The sequence below is a fragment of the Athene noctua genome, chromosome 4, assembly GCF_965140245.1.
Source record: "Athene noctua chromosome 4, bAthNoc1.hap1.1, whole genome shotgun sequence".
NCBI classification, from domain to species: domain Eukaryota; kingdom Metazoa; phylum Chordata; class Aves; order Strigiformes; family Strigidae; genus Athene; species Athene noctua.
Window position 1 is genome coordinate 14,320,501 of NC_134040.1, and position 16,612 is coordinate 14,337,112.

Below are 16,612 nucleotides of genomic sequence, written 5' to 3' on the forward strand. Positions count from 1 at the left end.
AGCACCAAAACCCCATTCTGGCCTGTCTTGCAAAGTGTAACATTTGAAAGTGTTTGTCTAGGAGGTCATGACCATTGTCACCAGCCTTATAGTTTTAAGTCCAGCATCAGTGGAAAATAAACATCAGAACAGATAGAAAAATTGAAAATGCTTTGAAAGGTCCTTTGGGCTTTGCTGATCTTTTCCTGTACTAATGTGGTTTAAGTCATTAGTTGTGGTGGATCATAGTCTTGGGAATTCTTTATATCATTTTTTTTTTTTCCCCTAGTTCATTCTATATTTATCTGACAAAATATGCTGCATCCAGAAATGTTGGCCAGTATAGAGACTTTAAACGACACAGAGCGACTCCTCCAGATTAGCACTGCTGAGATCATTTTCATAGTTTCAGTGCTTTTAAATATGCTATAGCCTTGAAATCTGGGACTAATTGAAGGAATGGCTGGGACCTTGTACAATGTTTATTTAGCAATTTCATGGACTGGCAAAAACAGTCATCATTAGGTGGGAACCGTTGTAAGAGAGCACTAGTAGTGCATTAATCTCATACACTGATTCTTAGCTTGCTGCACTCCTGGGGATAGAAGAGTGGAAAGAAGATGCATCTAACCAGCCAGCTAGTCAGCAGGAGAGTTCTTACCTTGCAAAGGATATCGTAAATTGTTTTTCTGCTGCCCTTGAGTTTGGTTGTCTCTGACAGAGCCTCACCATCTACCTCTTTCATAAAGACATGAATTCAAGATTTGTGGCTTGTTAAGATGAATTCTGAAGCAGCTCTGTAAGATTTGGTGGAAGGGAAGAGACACAAACCTGGTGGCTGAGTGTCAATCTGCTGGCTGTGGAGTATTTCAAAGGGAACCCTCTCCCATGACACCTTGTCTCTTTTCTTAACACTTCAGTTCAAAGACAGTATTCGCATTTGTGTGGAAGCGTTAATCGTATTTATCATCAGACTGGTCAGGACTAACCAGAAATGTGTTGGTTTTGCATGTTACTGTAGCTCATTTCTGTCCTGGAAAGTTTGATAATACTGATAGTCCTTGTCCTGCATTCCCGAAAATCATGCTGCTTGACTGGGGGGAAGCTGGATATTCCTTTTCTACAGATTAGGTAGAAATGTTGTTCAAGTTTCTGACAGTTTAATTGTCTTCCTGTGATGGTTGTTAGGCTCCTTTGGCATGGATATATTGTGAAAGCAAGCTGAACAGCATGGGATGCGTTCTGCAAATTGAGAGGTTAAAATCATTGTTTTGCACATTACAGATAGATGCAAACAGAATATGTCATAATTTTCACAGTACCCAGTCCTCTTAGCACCCTAGCAGGTGAACAGTGACCCTTGAAAATGACAGATTTTGACATCTTGAAGACAAATTTAAGAGCATCACTGTCACCTCACTGCACTTGGAAAACTGGGCATGGTGTTCAGTGTATACTTGGTGAACTGTGCTTTGTGTTTTTTCACAATATTCCCTGAAGAAATAATTAATTTGTGTAAATATGCATTGGATATACCATTGAGGTTTTTATATTTATATTTATTCATACAAAGTGCAGCCCAGAGGTATTCTGGGACATTCTTTATTGAAATTCTGTAAAACCTACACGTATTTACCCTTAAGATATACAAAATAATTTTTCTGTTCTAAGCAAGTACAGTAGTATAATAACTCCCAACTAGAATTCCAAACCTGACTACTCTTAATTCAACTGTAAATAAGCATGTGCATAGTAGACTAGTAATTTATTAATTTATTAAGGCCCACAGTGTAACACGTTCCTATTTTTGGATGTGCTTGATTTTTAAATTTTTTTTCCCCTGTTTTCTTAAAATTTATAGAACTCATTATATTGGAAAGTATTAGGAAAATATAACCTTTGTACTTCTGTATCTTGCACTCATTCTTTTCTTTAGAGAGAATTTTCTCCTTTACACTAGTTTTCAAAACCATGGATGCAGCCCTCTCTGGAAAGCCAGATAAGATTTACTTTCCCGTATTTCATGTTTCAGTTTACATCCTTATGGAGTCAGGTCTAGGTCAAGAAGAGATTTTCTTGAATGATAGTGAGTTCAGGATCATAAGCCTCTGGCTGAGAAGTTACTTTTGAATAAGCTCGTAGCTATAGCCCCAGGTACACTAATTGCATTTTAGAGACAACAGATGATGCAGGTAGACTGTCATGTGGAAAGAGCAAAGCAAGCTTGAAACACAGCATAGATTGAATTTATTGATTCTTGCATTAGTTACTTAAATACACATTGCTCAGGCCAGATACTGAAAAGTAATTCTGCTTTTTGTAATCTACAGCTCATTCCTATTGTGACCAAATTCAGAGAATACAAATGAGGTTATTGGTGCCACAAGACGCATTTGTATCTATTAGATATTATGAAAAAAAAAGTGAATTCCTAACCTTTGTGGTACCTTACCGTATAATATACCTGAAGAATCAAACTTATTCCACACTGGAGGGCTTTTGGTCTGACTAGTGTGACCATTCCTGTGTTTGCATGCACATTCACTTCTCCTTCCTGTTTCTGCAAGCTGGTCTGGGTAGCCATGAGCATCTGAAAGTGCTGCTCGCTGCTGGTGCATGCTCACAGATCAGCACTCCCTTTGCCGTACATATGCTAGATGCACCTGGCTGGTGGGGTCCTCTGCCACTTTTGGTACTGTTGACAGCATTGTGGCACCTTATGGGATTATTTAATCGTGAAATCTGCTGTGTTAGAAGAGCATTAAGGATTGCCTCTCAATCCAAATCACACTTGATGCAGAAAGGCAAGGGTCAGAGTGGAGAAAAGAACGTTTTAAAGAGGAAAGTATTACAGAGGGAAAGCAGTACTGAAGTAGTGATGTTTCTTTCTATCATCCATGTATAAATTACTGCGTTAAATGTCTGGAGACCATTTAGCCAAAAAAAAAAGTAGAATAGGTCACAGAGATGTGTCATTTTTATTCTCACTTAATGTTATTTTTTTGTAAGTTTCTAGAACGGTTTTTAAAGACCAGAAGAGCACACAGTCTATATACAACTACAGAAATTAAACTTAGGTCTCTGTATTAGCATTTAAGCTCTTATTTACATTCCTCTCCAGGGAAGAACCAAATAGTTTCTTGTCCTAAGAAGCCTGAACAGACATGTCTTTTACCTGACTTTGGTGCCTGTTTAGGGTGAAAATATTAGACATGTTAGATATCATGTCAATTTACTAATCTGTCATCAGCCTGAGGATTTTTTTCTTGTTCATTCTAGTATCTCAGTGGTTTCCATGTAAAATCTATAACAAGACTGAAGAGCCCTGGGTACTTAGGGAAGTGGCTAGTTTTCCTGCCTTTTGGAGAGAAGTTCTTTGCTTGGAGAAGGGTTATGGGAGAAGGCAGTTGACTGATTTCTTTATTTTGTGTGGCTGTCTAAATTTGGGTTAGGACTGCTTTGGGGGTGATTGCTTTGGGTTTTTTTACATGGATTTAGCAGAAAGAGTTGTTCTTTACAGAGCATCCTTTTGGTGAAATGGCTTCTTTCAAAAATGATGATTCACTTAATACAGGGATCTCCTAGGTGCATTCATTCCTGTGAAAATTCATCATGTGAAAAAGAGACAGAGTTCAAAGATTTGCTGTGACATTTTGAATCCACTGTGGACAAAGAAATTGGCTGTCTTCCTGCACAGTGGGACCTTGTGGGTTTTTCATGTGACATGGGCTTTATAGTCACCTCCCCCATGCTTATCGGAGGGTCAACAGAGCAGAGGTGACTCAGCTGTCGTGAGTCATTTTGAACATTTGGCATGTTTTACCTAACTTTGGCTACCTGAGATACATGTATGGTTTGAATAGACCACAACAGCGTTTTTCTGGCATCCTCTGAGGCATTTAAGTTGCTTTAAATTGCTCTACTCTTTTCTTTCCATGTAGTTCTTAATATACTGTAGACTTTACATATTTAAAACGTATGAGAAATCTATGGAAACAGCCCTGGGAACACAGTAGTTTTGACAGCAGTGCAGAAGATAACAACAGGTTTTTGGTGTTTGGAGAGGGGCAGGAAATGGGTCTGGTTGATTGTCTAGGGAACAACTAAATTTGAACTTAGAATATTTGAATGCTACGTGAGTATGCTTTACCACTGCCCTTTGGGCCAAAAAAGAGAGAACATTTGGAAAAAACACCATCACCAAAACAAAAACAGATGTATCCTACACCTCTTAAGAAATTTTAAAAGCTGTCCCCTGAGCTTTTCACAGAATCTGCTGTTAAGAGAGGCTGAACAATGAAGTGCTCAACCATGACAACATGTAAATGTTGTCATTAGGTTTCAGAGGCTATTTTTTTTTTCCCCTAATTTTACAGACCAAGGGATGCCATATTGCTTCATTGCTATCTTGAGAGGATTTCTTTATAATAGTACAATCCATAAATTAACTAAACCTTACATGCTTAGAATAAGGTTGCACTGTAATTTTTCAGACTGAGGGGCATCGAGTACATGCCCTAAGCACATACACTAAGATCAGCTGGTTGTTCAGAATTTACATTGACTATATCCAGAATGAAATGGACAACTAATATATATGGGCCAAAACCAGTGAACATTGGGACTATGATCCCTTGACACCAAAGCTGTCACCACTAACATGATTTTCAATATTATTTTTGTTTCCATAATGAATAATTCTTTAATGAATAATTCTTTAATGATAGCAATTAAAATTTGATAACAATTTTTTAAAATTTATTTTCAGTGCTAAATTTATCTGTCTTCTACTCATTAATCCTCTAGGAGCTCCGGCTGGCAGGTTATTTAGCCAAACTGACGAGGGTACCAATGGGGATGTTGCACAGGATCCTGAACTTACTGCTGCCCTCCAGCTCACAAAGTGAGGTTCTTTCTGTCCTCGATTCCATCAGTAAATATTCAGATGGTATTACTGAAAGTGACAATAATGCAGATGAGTCTGGCAGCTGTAGAAAAAGGTCAGTGTGATATTTTTTGGTAGACCATTGCAAGAGATTATTGCTTTATGTGTATATGTATTTGCTGGACAAGCAGATTGACAACAATAGAAAAAAATCACAGATGCATAAGTTTTCCTTTTTGAAATATTTTTGTGGGTAAAAATACTGCAAAACTGCTACCTTATCTTGTGAAATAGTTCAGCTATAATAAATTGGTTGATAGAGAGTTGATACATTTTATAACTTTATGAATTAAACAGGGTTTTTAATAGATTTATAAATCTTGCTCTAATCAATTCCTTTCTGTTGACTTTAATAGGAGTTTATTAAAATATTTTCCTTCCAGCTTTCTGTATTTATGGTATTCATAGTACACCAGATTTCAGGTGTCTGTAGCTCCTAAGGAGGTTGTCCTTTCTAATAATTACTCAAGTCCCAAGAGGCCACTGTTTTTTCCCTTTACTCAGGGACAGGTAGTCTCCCAGAGCCTTCATCCTTACAGTTTATCCCCATTAACACCAGCTGAATAGCTGTGCAGCTAGCACCGAGGTGCTCCCAAACCCTCTCCCCCAACTCTCTGCCATGACATGGGAAGGGGGGAAAAAAGATCTTGCGGCACTGGGCCCTCTAGTTGTCAGATGTGAGTTGTCTTGAGGCCATGGCCTGAGGTGTGAGCTTAGATGATTTAAATGATCTGTGACAGCGCAGCACAAATTCTTGAACATTCTTAGGGACTGTATTCATGGTATTAGTCGTGTGTTTGGTAGCTAAAAACAGAAAAAGGAGGAAAGTGTGTATATTTGGGGATTTGCTGCTGGGAGTTGTTTTTTTCTTTCCTGATCCTTCAGGAAGAACCAAGAGTTATGGCAAGCACTGGAGAACAAAGTAAGGCAAGATCTGATAAACAGAAGTTTGGAAAAGATCCCTTCTCTAAACAAGAGAAAAGACAGGTAAGTTGAAAACAGGAAGAAACATATGGGAATTTTTTTTTAGACTTCATTTCTTCTCCAGAGGTTCCTCTTATATCCGTTAGAAATCTGAAAAGTTTGTAAACATGCATTTTCTGACATTGTTTTGCTCTTTGGTGCTCATGTTTCCTACATATTTACGTATAATAAGCAATAATAATAAATGCCTAAAAATACTGTTTCCATACATATTCAAAAAATTCACATACTTTTTATACACATTGCCCATCTTCCCTATGGTTATTTATTATAGGGTTACCTTTCCTTATGCAATTTCATGTGTCATAAAATGTTACATAAATTATTGGGTATTGGAATGAAAATTACAATTCTTTCTGTCTGAGATGTGATTTTCTTTAGCTTCCAAAGTCACCACTTTTATGTCAGGATATGATATAAGAAGTTAGGCTTTTTTTTCCCAAATTTTCATTCTTCAATTTTTTTCATCAATGTAGCTTGATAACGAAGAAGCATCTTGCCCTCTTGGAAAAAGCATCATTCATTCATCTTGGGTGTTCGCCTACACAGTCTCCTATAGAACGGTCTAATCCACCTGTTCCTTTGAACACTGCAACTGCCGAAGCCATAGAGCTGTTAGACACAGGAGAGAAGGTGTTTTTATTCCGTGAGCCAAGTGATCCAATACTTTCTTTGCATAATTCTCCAAGGAAAAAGAAAAAGAACTTTCTTAATTCCAAAAAGGCTGCTTGTGCAAATATGGACTCATGAGGGCAACTTCCATTCAAATTATCAATTAGGGAAGAGGAGGTTATTTAAAATTCAGTAAAATAATAAGAAAGAAGGAAGTCTGCAGTTTAAATAACATGTGTGTTGCTTTAATCTCATTTGTCTGACATTGTAAATAGCTTTAATTTTAGAATGGCACAGTCAGCAATGTGCATCGTGCGTTTTTTAATTCTTTTCAGTGTATGATGCAGTAGATGAAATATGGGTGTTTATGATGCACATTCTAGCAGGCAGGACTCAGTGTTCCTTCATTTTGATCATTTTTGCACTGATTTTACTGTAGCTGTATTTTCATAATTTATATAGAAAGGTTATTTATTATATAAAGTAAGTACTGATTTACTATTCTTGTATTTATATATTCTTGTAATAAGCTGTGGTATAGCAGATGACGTGAAGAGATAAAGTGGATCACCCACAAGTCCTCTGTTCTCTGATTTTCTGTTCTTCTAGTTAATTTACTGTATAATGTTGTGTTTTTGGTAGACTTTGAATGTTACTTCTGCAGTCTGTGTTCTGCATAACTGGTAGTCCAAATCTTTAGCATATACATATGTATACCCTTACATCCTGGAATAAGTTCAGCTTTTCACTGTTGCTTCTTTCAGTTGAACTACGAATGTGGCTACAGTCCAAAACTGTGGTAAATATTTGCAACCTATTGCAAGTCTTTTTCTTGGTGAACCAATATCATCACACTTGCTCGGTAGAAAAGGAAAAAAAAAATGTAAATAGGAATGTAATACCTTCAAAAACTTTTTTGATGGCAGTGCTGCCAACTGTCCCAATTTTAGGTGGGTATTTTTGAAGTTCTTATTCCTGGGTTTCTCTAAATTGATGAGAATATCATTTTACATTTCAAAAAGAGTTAATTTTTTAAAACTTTTTAGTTGACAGAAAGAAGCCTATAAGTATGAACCCTAAAAACAGGAACATAAAAGGCTAATTAAAAGAAACACATGTATTTGTTAATATTTCATTATAGTCAAGCCTGTTTTTTGAACTGTATTTAAACGCTATGCTCTGAGGGTACTGTCATCATATATGTTGCTATTTTTCATATATGGAGTTTCTGTGCCTTTGTATTAATAGGATGCCAATTTCATTTTTAAAATTAAAATGTTACTATGTATGTGTGTCTGCAGTTGGTGTCTGTTCCAAATGGAAAAAAACATATTTTTTTCCCCCCTGCTTCTCTTGACAAGTTTTAAATATTCATACCACAGTAAACAACAATTAGTGTTTCCTATTGCTATTAGCATTAGAAAATGTATGCAGTAATTAGCCTGATAATCCTAATTATTTTTTGATTGCATTCTTCAGTCTTTTCATAGAAGTCATCGCTCTTACAGAAAGAACAGTCTAGCAGGGTTGTGGAAGTTCAGTCTCCATGTTTTAACACATCTGCTACATTGTCCCCAGGGCATGGGTGGGTAAAGGCAGGGTCTGTCCTACCTTAGAGGTAGGTGAGAGGTGTATAGGGAGGAGTATCAGGTGTATCAGGCCAAGGGATTTGGCCCTGTGCAAGAAAAGGCAATAGGAAAACTGAGCTGTGCTTGGAGCTTCAAGGAGTACTTGATAGCTGAAGTACCCTCTCTCGTATGTGAGTCTCTTCTAGGATTTCTTCGCAAGGCCAGACTCTAGCCTCGTATATTATAGATCTGGCCTGTTGTATGATGAAGGGAAATGACAGTACTGCTCACAGGTAAGACGGTGGGCCCAATAGCTCTAATCAGCTACAATAATACAATGCAACATCTGAATATTGATTGCAATATCAATTTATTATCCTTAAAAGATAATCTGTATGTTTAATGATAGAAGGCTGATTTGTAACTGTTACATACCTCATCACAAATTTGAAGAAGCTCAGTGGTTGTAACTATTGTAGCAGGGAAAGTCATGCACTGCTATGAATTAGTTTCTTACCGTGAAATACATACCTCTCTTGTGCCTCATGAAAGAAGTACTAGCTAGGTAATAAGCTGACTTATGTTCAGCTTTGAGTTGTTCAGAGGACAGAGGAGGGCCGGCTTTTGTCTGTGCAGTTCTGTGTGTGTACCATAGGCATTAGCATCCATATTTCACAGTCAAAGTCTCCCAAGGAATATGTGCTAGACAAGCCATTCAAATTAGGCCGACTTGGCTTCATAGTCCTCAATAAAATGAGTAATATAAAGCCAAATTCTTCAGGATTTTGAACATTATCCACGTGGGCCAAATTCTTCTTCATTCTTGCAGAAAGGGTTACCTTACAGTCTCGCTGAACCTCCTAATTTTTAGCAGACATAGCCAAATTAAAAGGATAAAAGTATCTGGGAAGGGTGCTAATGTCGTGCTCATTGTAGAATTGGGACTTCAAAGAAATGTCTCGCTTGTTTAGCAACTCTTCCTGTTGATTTCTACCTAGCTGTATAATACATTTTACTGAAATTGAAAGTACTGGAAATCAAGGGCCCTCTAACTAATCACACAACTAACTGTGTTCCCCTGGAAGTTTGTTACTTCTCATCTTGTCCCTATCAGTTGACAATGTACTCCTATTTCCATTGTGGCTTCTGTCTCCCCTCAAGGTATTGACCAAGGAGCCAAAACATGCAAAGAACAGGCATAAGTAACTGTCCTTGGGCAGTGATGATTTAATCCACACAGTAAAAACTGACTGGCAATGGTATAATTTACTCTCCATGCTGGACTAAAACTGTATCACTTCTTCAACATACATCTAAGTAATGTTTGCTTTCAGTCTGCACTCACTGCACAGCGTATCTCTTGTGCCCAGGGCAGTGTCTGGGCACAACTTGGCTCCTGGTTCAGGATTTTCAGGAGGTTTACAAGCTCCCCAGCATTACCATCAGCCCAGCATTCTGCTCATGGTGTGATTCCTCATGAAGGACCACGAAGTGTTTGTCACAACAGAGGTATGCATCGGTAGGGGACAAAATGCTAGCACCATATAGACTCAAAACAAATTATTTTAAGGTAACTTCAGTCCTTTTAAGATTAAAAGAGCACTTACTGGAATGTTTAAAGTTGTCAGGGTCCTCAGTGTCCATAGATTTAAACGCAATCAGTATCCATATGCTTCCGGACCTGTGCAACTATTTGCAGTGGGGTAAGTAATTATTCACCGGGTTTTCTGCTGTGTCATATTATGATTCATGTTGTCTGCTGTAGTTTCCTCATGAATGCATTTACTGAAGTCTAATTAATTTGAATAATAAAGTTCTTTGCTACATCTCTTAATAGAATTGAAACAAAAATCACAGTGTCATAGATAATAGCGTGAAGCCTGCATAGTTTCCTTTAGAAAGATTTAAAAAGATTGTTTATTCTCCTTGCTGTATTTCTGGCTTGGCATATCAGAGATACAGATACTGGATTAGCATATATATAAGACCTGTTGCTCACTCAGTTGTTTAGTTTAAGATCAAGTTTTTCCTTAAAAGATTTAATATAAAATGTTTTTTTAATAAAAAAAGTTCCCACATAGTGAAAAACATCTTAGGGAAGATGTACACAGAGTGTTGTTCTGTAGTGATTGAGCTGAAAGTGTTTCTGTGAAACAAGATTTGCTGCAGTTTCAGCTTCATTTCCCTGTCCTCAGTATTATGTCATAATTTGTTATAAAGTAGAATACACATGCTGAGCCTAATGAAGAATAATTAATACAAAGAATGGATGACTGAATATTCTGGTAGAGAATTTCAACATTGTATCAAAGTCAATCAATTGTAAAGAAAAGGAAAATAATATATAGACCTGGCACTTCACTACAGGAAAATGTGAAAATGGAAGTAAAAAGGTCGATATTTTTGTGAAATTCTTACATTTAATAGATAATTTTATCTTCACTTATTGCTAGTCTAGTTTTCTTTTCAGATTCATTTTTAAAGTGACAATGTCTCTTTAATAAGGTCAATTCTACAAAATACTCGTTTGCTTTATTTGAACCTGGGGAAATCATGCTGCTTTCTTTCATTATCTTGTATTTACCCAGCTGCTATTTTAACACCTTTATTTCTTCTGGGGAATGTTAAGTTTTTATGCTGTTTTCTTAATACAACCCAGAGCCAATAATTACACTGCCTTTCATCATCAGCTCTCACTTCCTAAGAGACTGACAGCAGGATTTTCAAAGCACCAAATGCTAAGTCCGCTCACTGAGCTGACCTAGTTCCCCCTCTGCCCTGTGCCAAAATGCTTCGTTGCTGTGCTGATGTAACTGGTGCAGACATAGGTGTACCAGCATAAAGCTTGTTTTCCTTACTGAGTTCTGAAAGCTGTATTGTCACAGGCTGTTGAGAGCTGTATGAGAGTTCATATGAAAGCATGTACCAGCCAAGCATTATGCAAGTGGTGAACGCTGTTCTCCTAGCCGAGTGCTCCAGGTAGGAGCCAGCCTTTGCCACCTTTGCTTTTCCACTCAATTCATTTTCTGCAAAATGCCTGGCAAAGGCCACCAGTTCAGGTCTTCAGTGCTCTCTTGCCATTTGTGTTCTTGTCATTCACATGGAGCAAGGCAAGGAAAGTCAGGCTTAACACTTGTGAAAGAGTATGCATTGTGCTCACTGTTTGTGTTGCAGACAAGCTGTGACATAAATGGTCCATTTAACAAGAAATTATAATGCCCTTCTCTGTATTTGAGCAGTCTGTGCTTGTTGGTATATAAAATTACTAGTTATTTTTCACACCTCAGCTGCATCAAGAAACTTGAGAGCCACATTGACTGAAAGCAGTGTGTTTTCCCCAAGGTTCAGATGTTCCTCTAGAGAGCAAGAGGCAGATACTTGGTTATATATGTATGCAGGGAAGTGAATTATATTTTGAAGAGGTCAACTTCTTTAGAGCATCTTATTCAATTAGGCCAGAGAAGCTTACTGCGAAAAAGAGGCTGTGTATTTTCAACCACTTTTGTTTGAAGGAAGATAGCTGAATGAGAAAATAAATTAAAACCTGAAAGTGGCAGATACCATTCCAAGCCAAAATGCACTCAGAATCTGAGATCAGAACTTGATAAGTTTGAGCATTGGTGGTTGGCTTCAGTCCTTGATTTTTGTATAGTTGAGAATTATATCAATATGTGAATGGTTTTGTAGTTACTCAACTGAAAAAAAAAAAGTATCCATATGCAGAGTGTTTCAGAAGAAGAAAAAAATTACTTTTGGGAGTATAAATTGAAAGGTTGTTAGAAAATATTTGTAGTGGATAGATGTTCAATGTCTGTATTAGTTGGAATAAATGCACAATTGTTTGTCAGATTTTTTTCCAATATCTGTTCTGCTTATGGTTTGACCATCACTAGTAATTAAATCTGGTCATGTCTGCCAGCAGATTTTTAATCATTTGCTATTGATGACTGGTAATTCATGGCTCTAAAATTACCATCTTGGCTGAATCTGCAAATGGGCCTTTATACGTATTGCATACACAGGAGTATGTTTGTTATTGCTCTTCATGTACTGTAAAAACTGGGTCATTCAGGGTTGCATTATTGAAAGTGATTATCTTTCAAAGGGATCCCATCCTTAGGTCTTGGAGAATATTGAGGTCATAACAAGCGTTGGAAGCTGTCTTAGAGAGTTTACTGGTTTAGATCTTCAGATGGTGTAAAAATAGTATGAAAACCCCATATTCTTTCTTGTGATATCTTTAACCAATTATCTGCTCTGCTAACGAGCAAAACTTCTTAAAATCTTAAATATACAGTATCTTCTTTTTTACAACTCTTATATAATGATTAAATGTTCTCATACTCTCAGTTTCTAGAATGAGAAAGAACAGACTAGTTAAGTGACAATTTTAATAGAAATAGTTCTTTTATAGTATCTTTTTTCCAGAAGTTTTTCTCACATAAATATTTGTTTCCCTATGAAAAGATTTGTTTCTGATGTCTGGTTTTCACTAGGGAGCAGAGAAAAAGCTGTATTTCTATACTGAAAGTTGGGAGATCAGCCTCAAATCCTTGCTTTGTCCCAGATTTCCTTCCTAAATCTCCATTCTTTTTCAGGAGAATGAGTATGTTAGAATTTGTGATGCTCCCTGACTGGTTCAAACCCATGTGAATACCTGCCTTTTTAAAAAACATTATTATTATTATTTATTTTCGCTTTAGCTGTATGGTTAAACAATGGTTTGAAGACTGAGTAGCTTTGTGGTTAGCTGGTGCACTGCCAATGGCTGAGCCTGATTTGGTGGGATACTGCACCTGGTTTTCTGCACACACCTTTCAAGAAAAATACCACCCAAGCCCTCCTTACCCTCCTGCCCAGCTAACACACAGACCTGCCAGCTGTAGAGTACAGGAGATCTGTAAGTGTTCAGAAGAGTCTTTCCTATACTGATAGATTTCATCAATTTCATATAAATCATGTACAGTAGTTCCCGGCTTGCCCATAGCTTTTTTAGAGCAGGTTAACATTGCTAACCATGTCTCTGATTCATCATCCATGCCATTCTGAGGACCATACTCTCACCGTATCCTTAATTCTTGTCCTCTTCAGACCATTCATTTGGCTCGTCAGAACTTCTTTACATTTTGATCTTGTCCTTCGGTTGCCTTTCCTAGTTTGGTATTGTCCACAAATATAAGAAGAATATTTCATCTTCGAGGTCATTAGTAAAAAGAAAGGGAACATCTTCCTAATTCTAATAAAAGAATCCATATTTGTTAGCAATCGTAATAAAGTAGAAGGGAAATCAGAAGTAATCGAAGACCTGAACTCACGTCTTCAGCTGATTCCTGCAGAGGGGCAGGTTCTAGACAGAGGCTGTCATACCTTCATCCTAAAGAGTATCTGATGGTCCATTCTGTTGCAAGAATACTACAGTGTAAATCAAGTCATGGTGTTCTGCGGGGAGGGAGGGGAGAGATGTTTTTTGCTTTCAAGTAGTGTGTAAAATATATAATATGCCATGTTTAAAACAAACAAACAGGATTGCTACAGAATCTTTTCCATATAACTTATGCAGCTTTATAGGGAGATCCAAGCCTTCAAAGAAGTTCTAGAATAATGCAACACTTCCACAGTAGAGAAGAGGAAAAGCCACGTCTAACCAACTCAGTTGATATAAATGTTAGATTCACAATTCTGGTTAGTAACTTTTGACCTTGTTTGTATAGCAAGCCAGGATGCTGTTAATATGATTGTCTTTTTGAAGGGATATAGTACTTTTAGTAGAATATGTTCTTGGTTGCAGGAATACCAGAACAATGAGATCCTGGTTTCCATGGAGGACCAGCTCAGACAGTGATGGCAGTGAAGAGCTGTTTCTGCAGTTAAAACCTGTCAGCACCAACAGTCCAATGCTGGTCTCAAAATGTTCCAGTCCACACCGCTAGTGGCAGCAGAGCTGAAATCATGGGCTTCTCCTGGTGTGAAGAGAGTGGCTCTCTGCAACAGTTGCGATGTCCTAGAAACTTGTGTTCCTAGTTGAGAAAGATGTTTGTTAGGGGTCACCTTTTTTTTTTTTTTTTTTTTTTTTAATGAGGTCTACTAAAGATACATAAATATAGGCTTAATTTACAATCTCATTCTTTCTTCTGCATATAATAGCAATTACATCAGTGCAAGAAGCTGCTTACAGCATTGGGTACATATCTTCATTCTCCAAGCCCAGATAATCTTTCTACATCAAGTGAGGACATCAGTTGTCTGATCCCTTTTCTTTTTCCATCTCTGCTCAACACACTCAGGAATCACCTAAGATGAAATGATTTCTTACAGGTCAGCTCCTACCTTACTCCCCAGAGTCTCTGCCTTGTTGCACAGAGATGTGACAATTTGTCACATTCAGTGGGAGCCAAACACCTAAAAAAAGCCCCGGGCTTTTCTGCAAACTCCTTTCATCCAGATTTGGTTTTCTGTTGTGAGCGAGTTAAACCAAGAAGGCTGTGTGAATCCCAGTGGTGGATGAATAAAGATGTGGGAACCGAGGCTCCAGTGCACTGCATTACACTTGTGAATAAAACAAATGAAAAATCTTATCAATACTGGCATAAGGCAGTTTGCAGCCAACTGTTGAATATGCAACAGTCTCTCGTGGGAATTGCCTCCTGAATAGCTCTGCAGTGGGGGAGAGACGGTTTATGAGCTGCCCATCTCCTCCAAGTCAGGAACAGAAAAGCTGCGGGTTCAGCAAGTTTCCTGTAGGCTTCTGATGCAAAGCAGGAAGCTGTAACATTAATGGAGCGTGTGCTGACAAAGATCTTTAAAAGCATCTTGCATGTTGCTGTCAAGAGTGCAGTTAAGTTCTGATACCAAGCTCAGACTGTGGCATGAATAAAATGAGATTACAAAATTGTATTGCTGCCTTTGTCTATGTGTTTGAGAGGTTTTCTTCATAATTGAAGTGGATGAAGAGAGCACTTCTAGCATTTGGAAATAATATTTGTCAAGAACGTGATAAGAAAATTATGATAAGAAAAGGTCTATACATTTTAGGGAGAAAAAAGCCCTGCAGAAATGACCATGCTTCTTCCTCTGTTCTCCAATATTTATGCATATAAATAGTTGCTTAAATGCAACAGTACTATTTACATGAACAAAGATGTCAGGATTTGGTTAATAGAATCCCTGTACACTGTGATTCACTATTGTATCAGACTAGAGAGTAATTCAGCATGGCAAATAATCCTGCTACCGTGTTCTGGTTGTCAAAGTATGCTCTGTGCACAGAGTATGTGCTGTAATTTGTTTTGCTTTATTTTTGCCATCTAAATCTAATGGTGTCTAATTGAAGCTAAATGTCATGGCTTTCCCTATAACTGAAACAGGTACAGGTACTACCCTAGGATGGTTCATCTAACGCCTACAACAGGCCCTATAGCTTGTGTTTCAAATATCTCTCTTACTGCTTTGGTATTAAATGAGAGAAGAGGAATTGGGAAAATTGACTTCATACTACCGAGTAAGAAAAAATATCCAGATAAAAATCTATTTTTCCTTCTCTTAAACTTTTCTGCTCTGTGTGACTACGAAGTAATGGTACATTTTTATCATGGGTCTCAGAACCTCTTTATACAAAAGATACTGAGTGCTAGACATCATGGTTAGGAGGGAGAAGAACTATATTTTATTAGACTAATGAGTATAATTGTGCAAAGCAGAGAGGAACTTTTATACACTTAAGTCTTTCTTCAAACAAAAGCAGAACCTTTCAGCTCCTGGCTGCAGTTGCCATGGGAAAAATTTTAAACAAATATGATTAGAGCTGGTCAATATTTTTAATGAAGGAATGGCTTTCATTTAAAAAAAAACCACCTTGTTTATTCCAAACTGGAAGATTTCCTGTTCTTTCCAAATTGGAAATAAAAATGTTTAGTCTGGTTTTCTTCCACTTTTCTTTCTCCTATTTTGCTGAATTCTTTTACATAACTGAAAAACCTTTTTCCCTTTTCATTGAATTTATGAAAATAAGCCTTTTTTAATAGAGACAAAACATGTTACAAAATACTTGGATAAGAGAGTTGGTTGTTTTAAACCAGCCCTTTGGGGCTAAATCCACAATCTTGTGACCTTGTATTAGTGCCTATAACAGTATATGCATTTAAGTATCCAATATCCAAAATCTGATCTTCAATGAACTCTTGTCCACCACAGTCTAAGGGCACCTACATTTCAGAACCCTTGAACCTTTATTTTCCACAGTTGCCTCAATTTTTGTTAGTAATTATGTGCCAATGGTCCCAAAGTAGACTGGTCTCAATGGAGCTGCATAGCTTGGTGTCTTATTTATCCTGAAACATGTTTATCATCTAGCAATTAGATGGGGGTGGCTCAGTTGAGGCTCTACAGCTATGTGCTTCTATCAGAGACGCATATATCATATGTGGTCAGTTGTGGAGCTGACATGGGGTAGCCAACTGACGCAGATCACACTTGCTAAAGAATCAAGACATATCAGTGCTTTTTTATTTAAGAGGGTTTTTTTCCT

The 16,612-nt window shown here is 37.5% G+C and overlaps 1 protein-coding gene across 6 annotated transcripts in view; it reads left to right on the forward strand.

Moving 5' to 3' along the window:
- EVC2 (EvC ciliary complex subunit 2) overlaps nt 1–7,802 on the forward strand; it is a 77,655-nt gene extending 69,853 nt beyond the window's left edge. For all 6 annotated transcript variants that reach the window (XM_074904501.1, XM_074904502.1, XM_074904503.1 and 3 more), the window contains 3 exons: nt 4,786–4,979; nt 5,810–5,911; nt 6,385–7,802. In XM_074904501.1, coding sequence (XP_074760602.1) covers nt 4,786–4,979; nt 5,810–5,911; nt 6,385–6,658 — 570 coding nt within the window. In that variant the 3' untranslated portion in view covers nt 6,659–7,802. The remainder of the gene's footprint in view (nt 1–4,785; nt 4,980–5,809; nt 5,912–6,384) is intronic.
- The last annotated feature ends 8,810 nt before the right edge of the window (nt 7,803–16,612 follow it).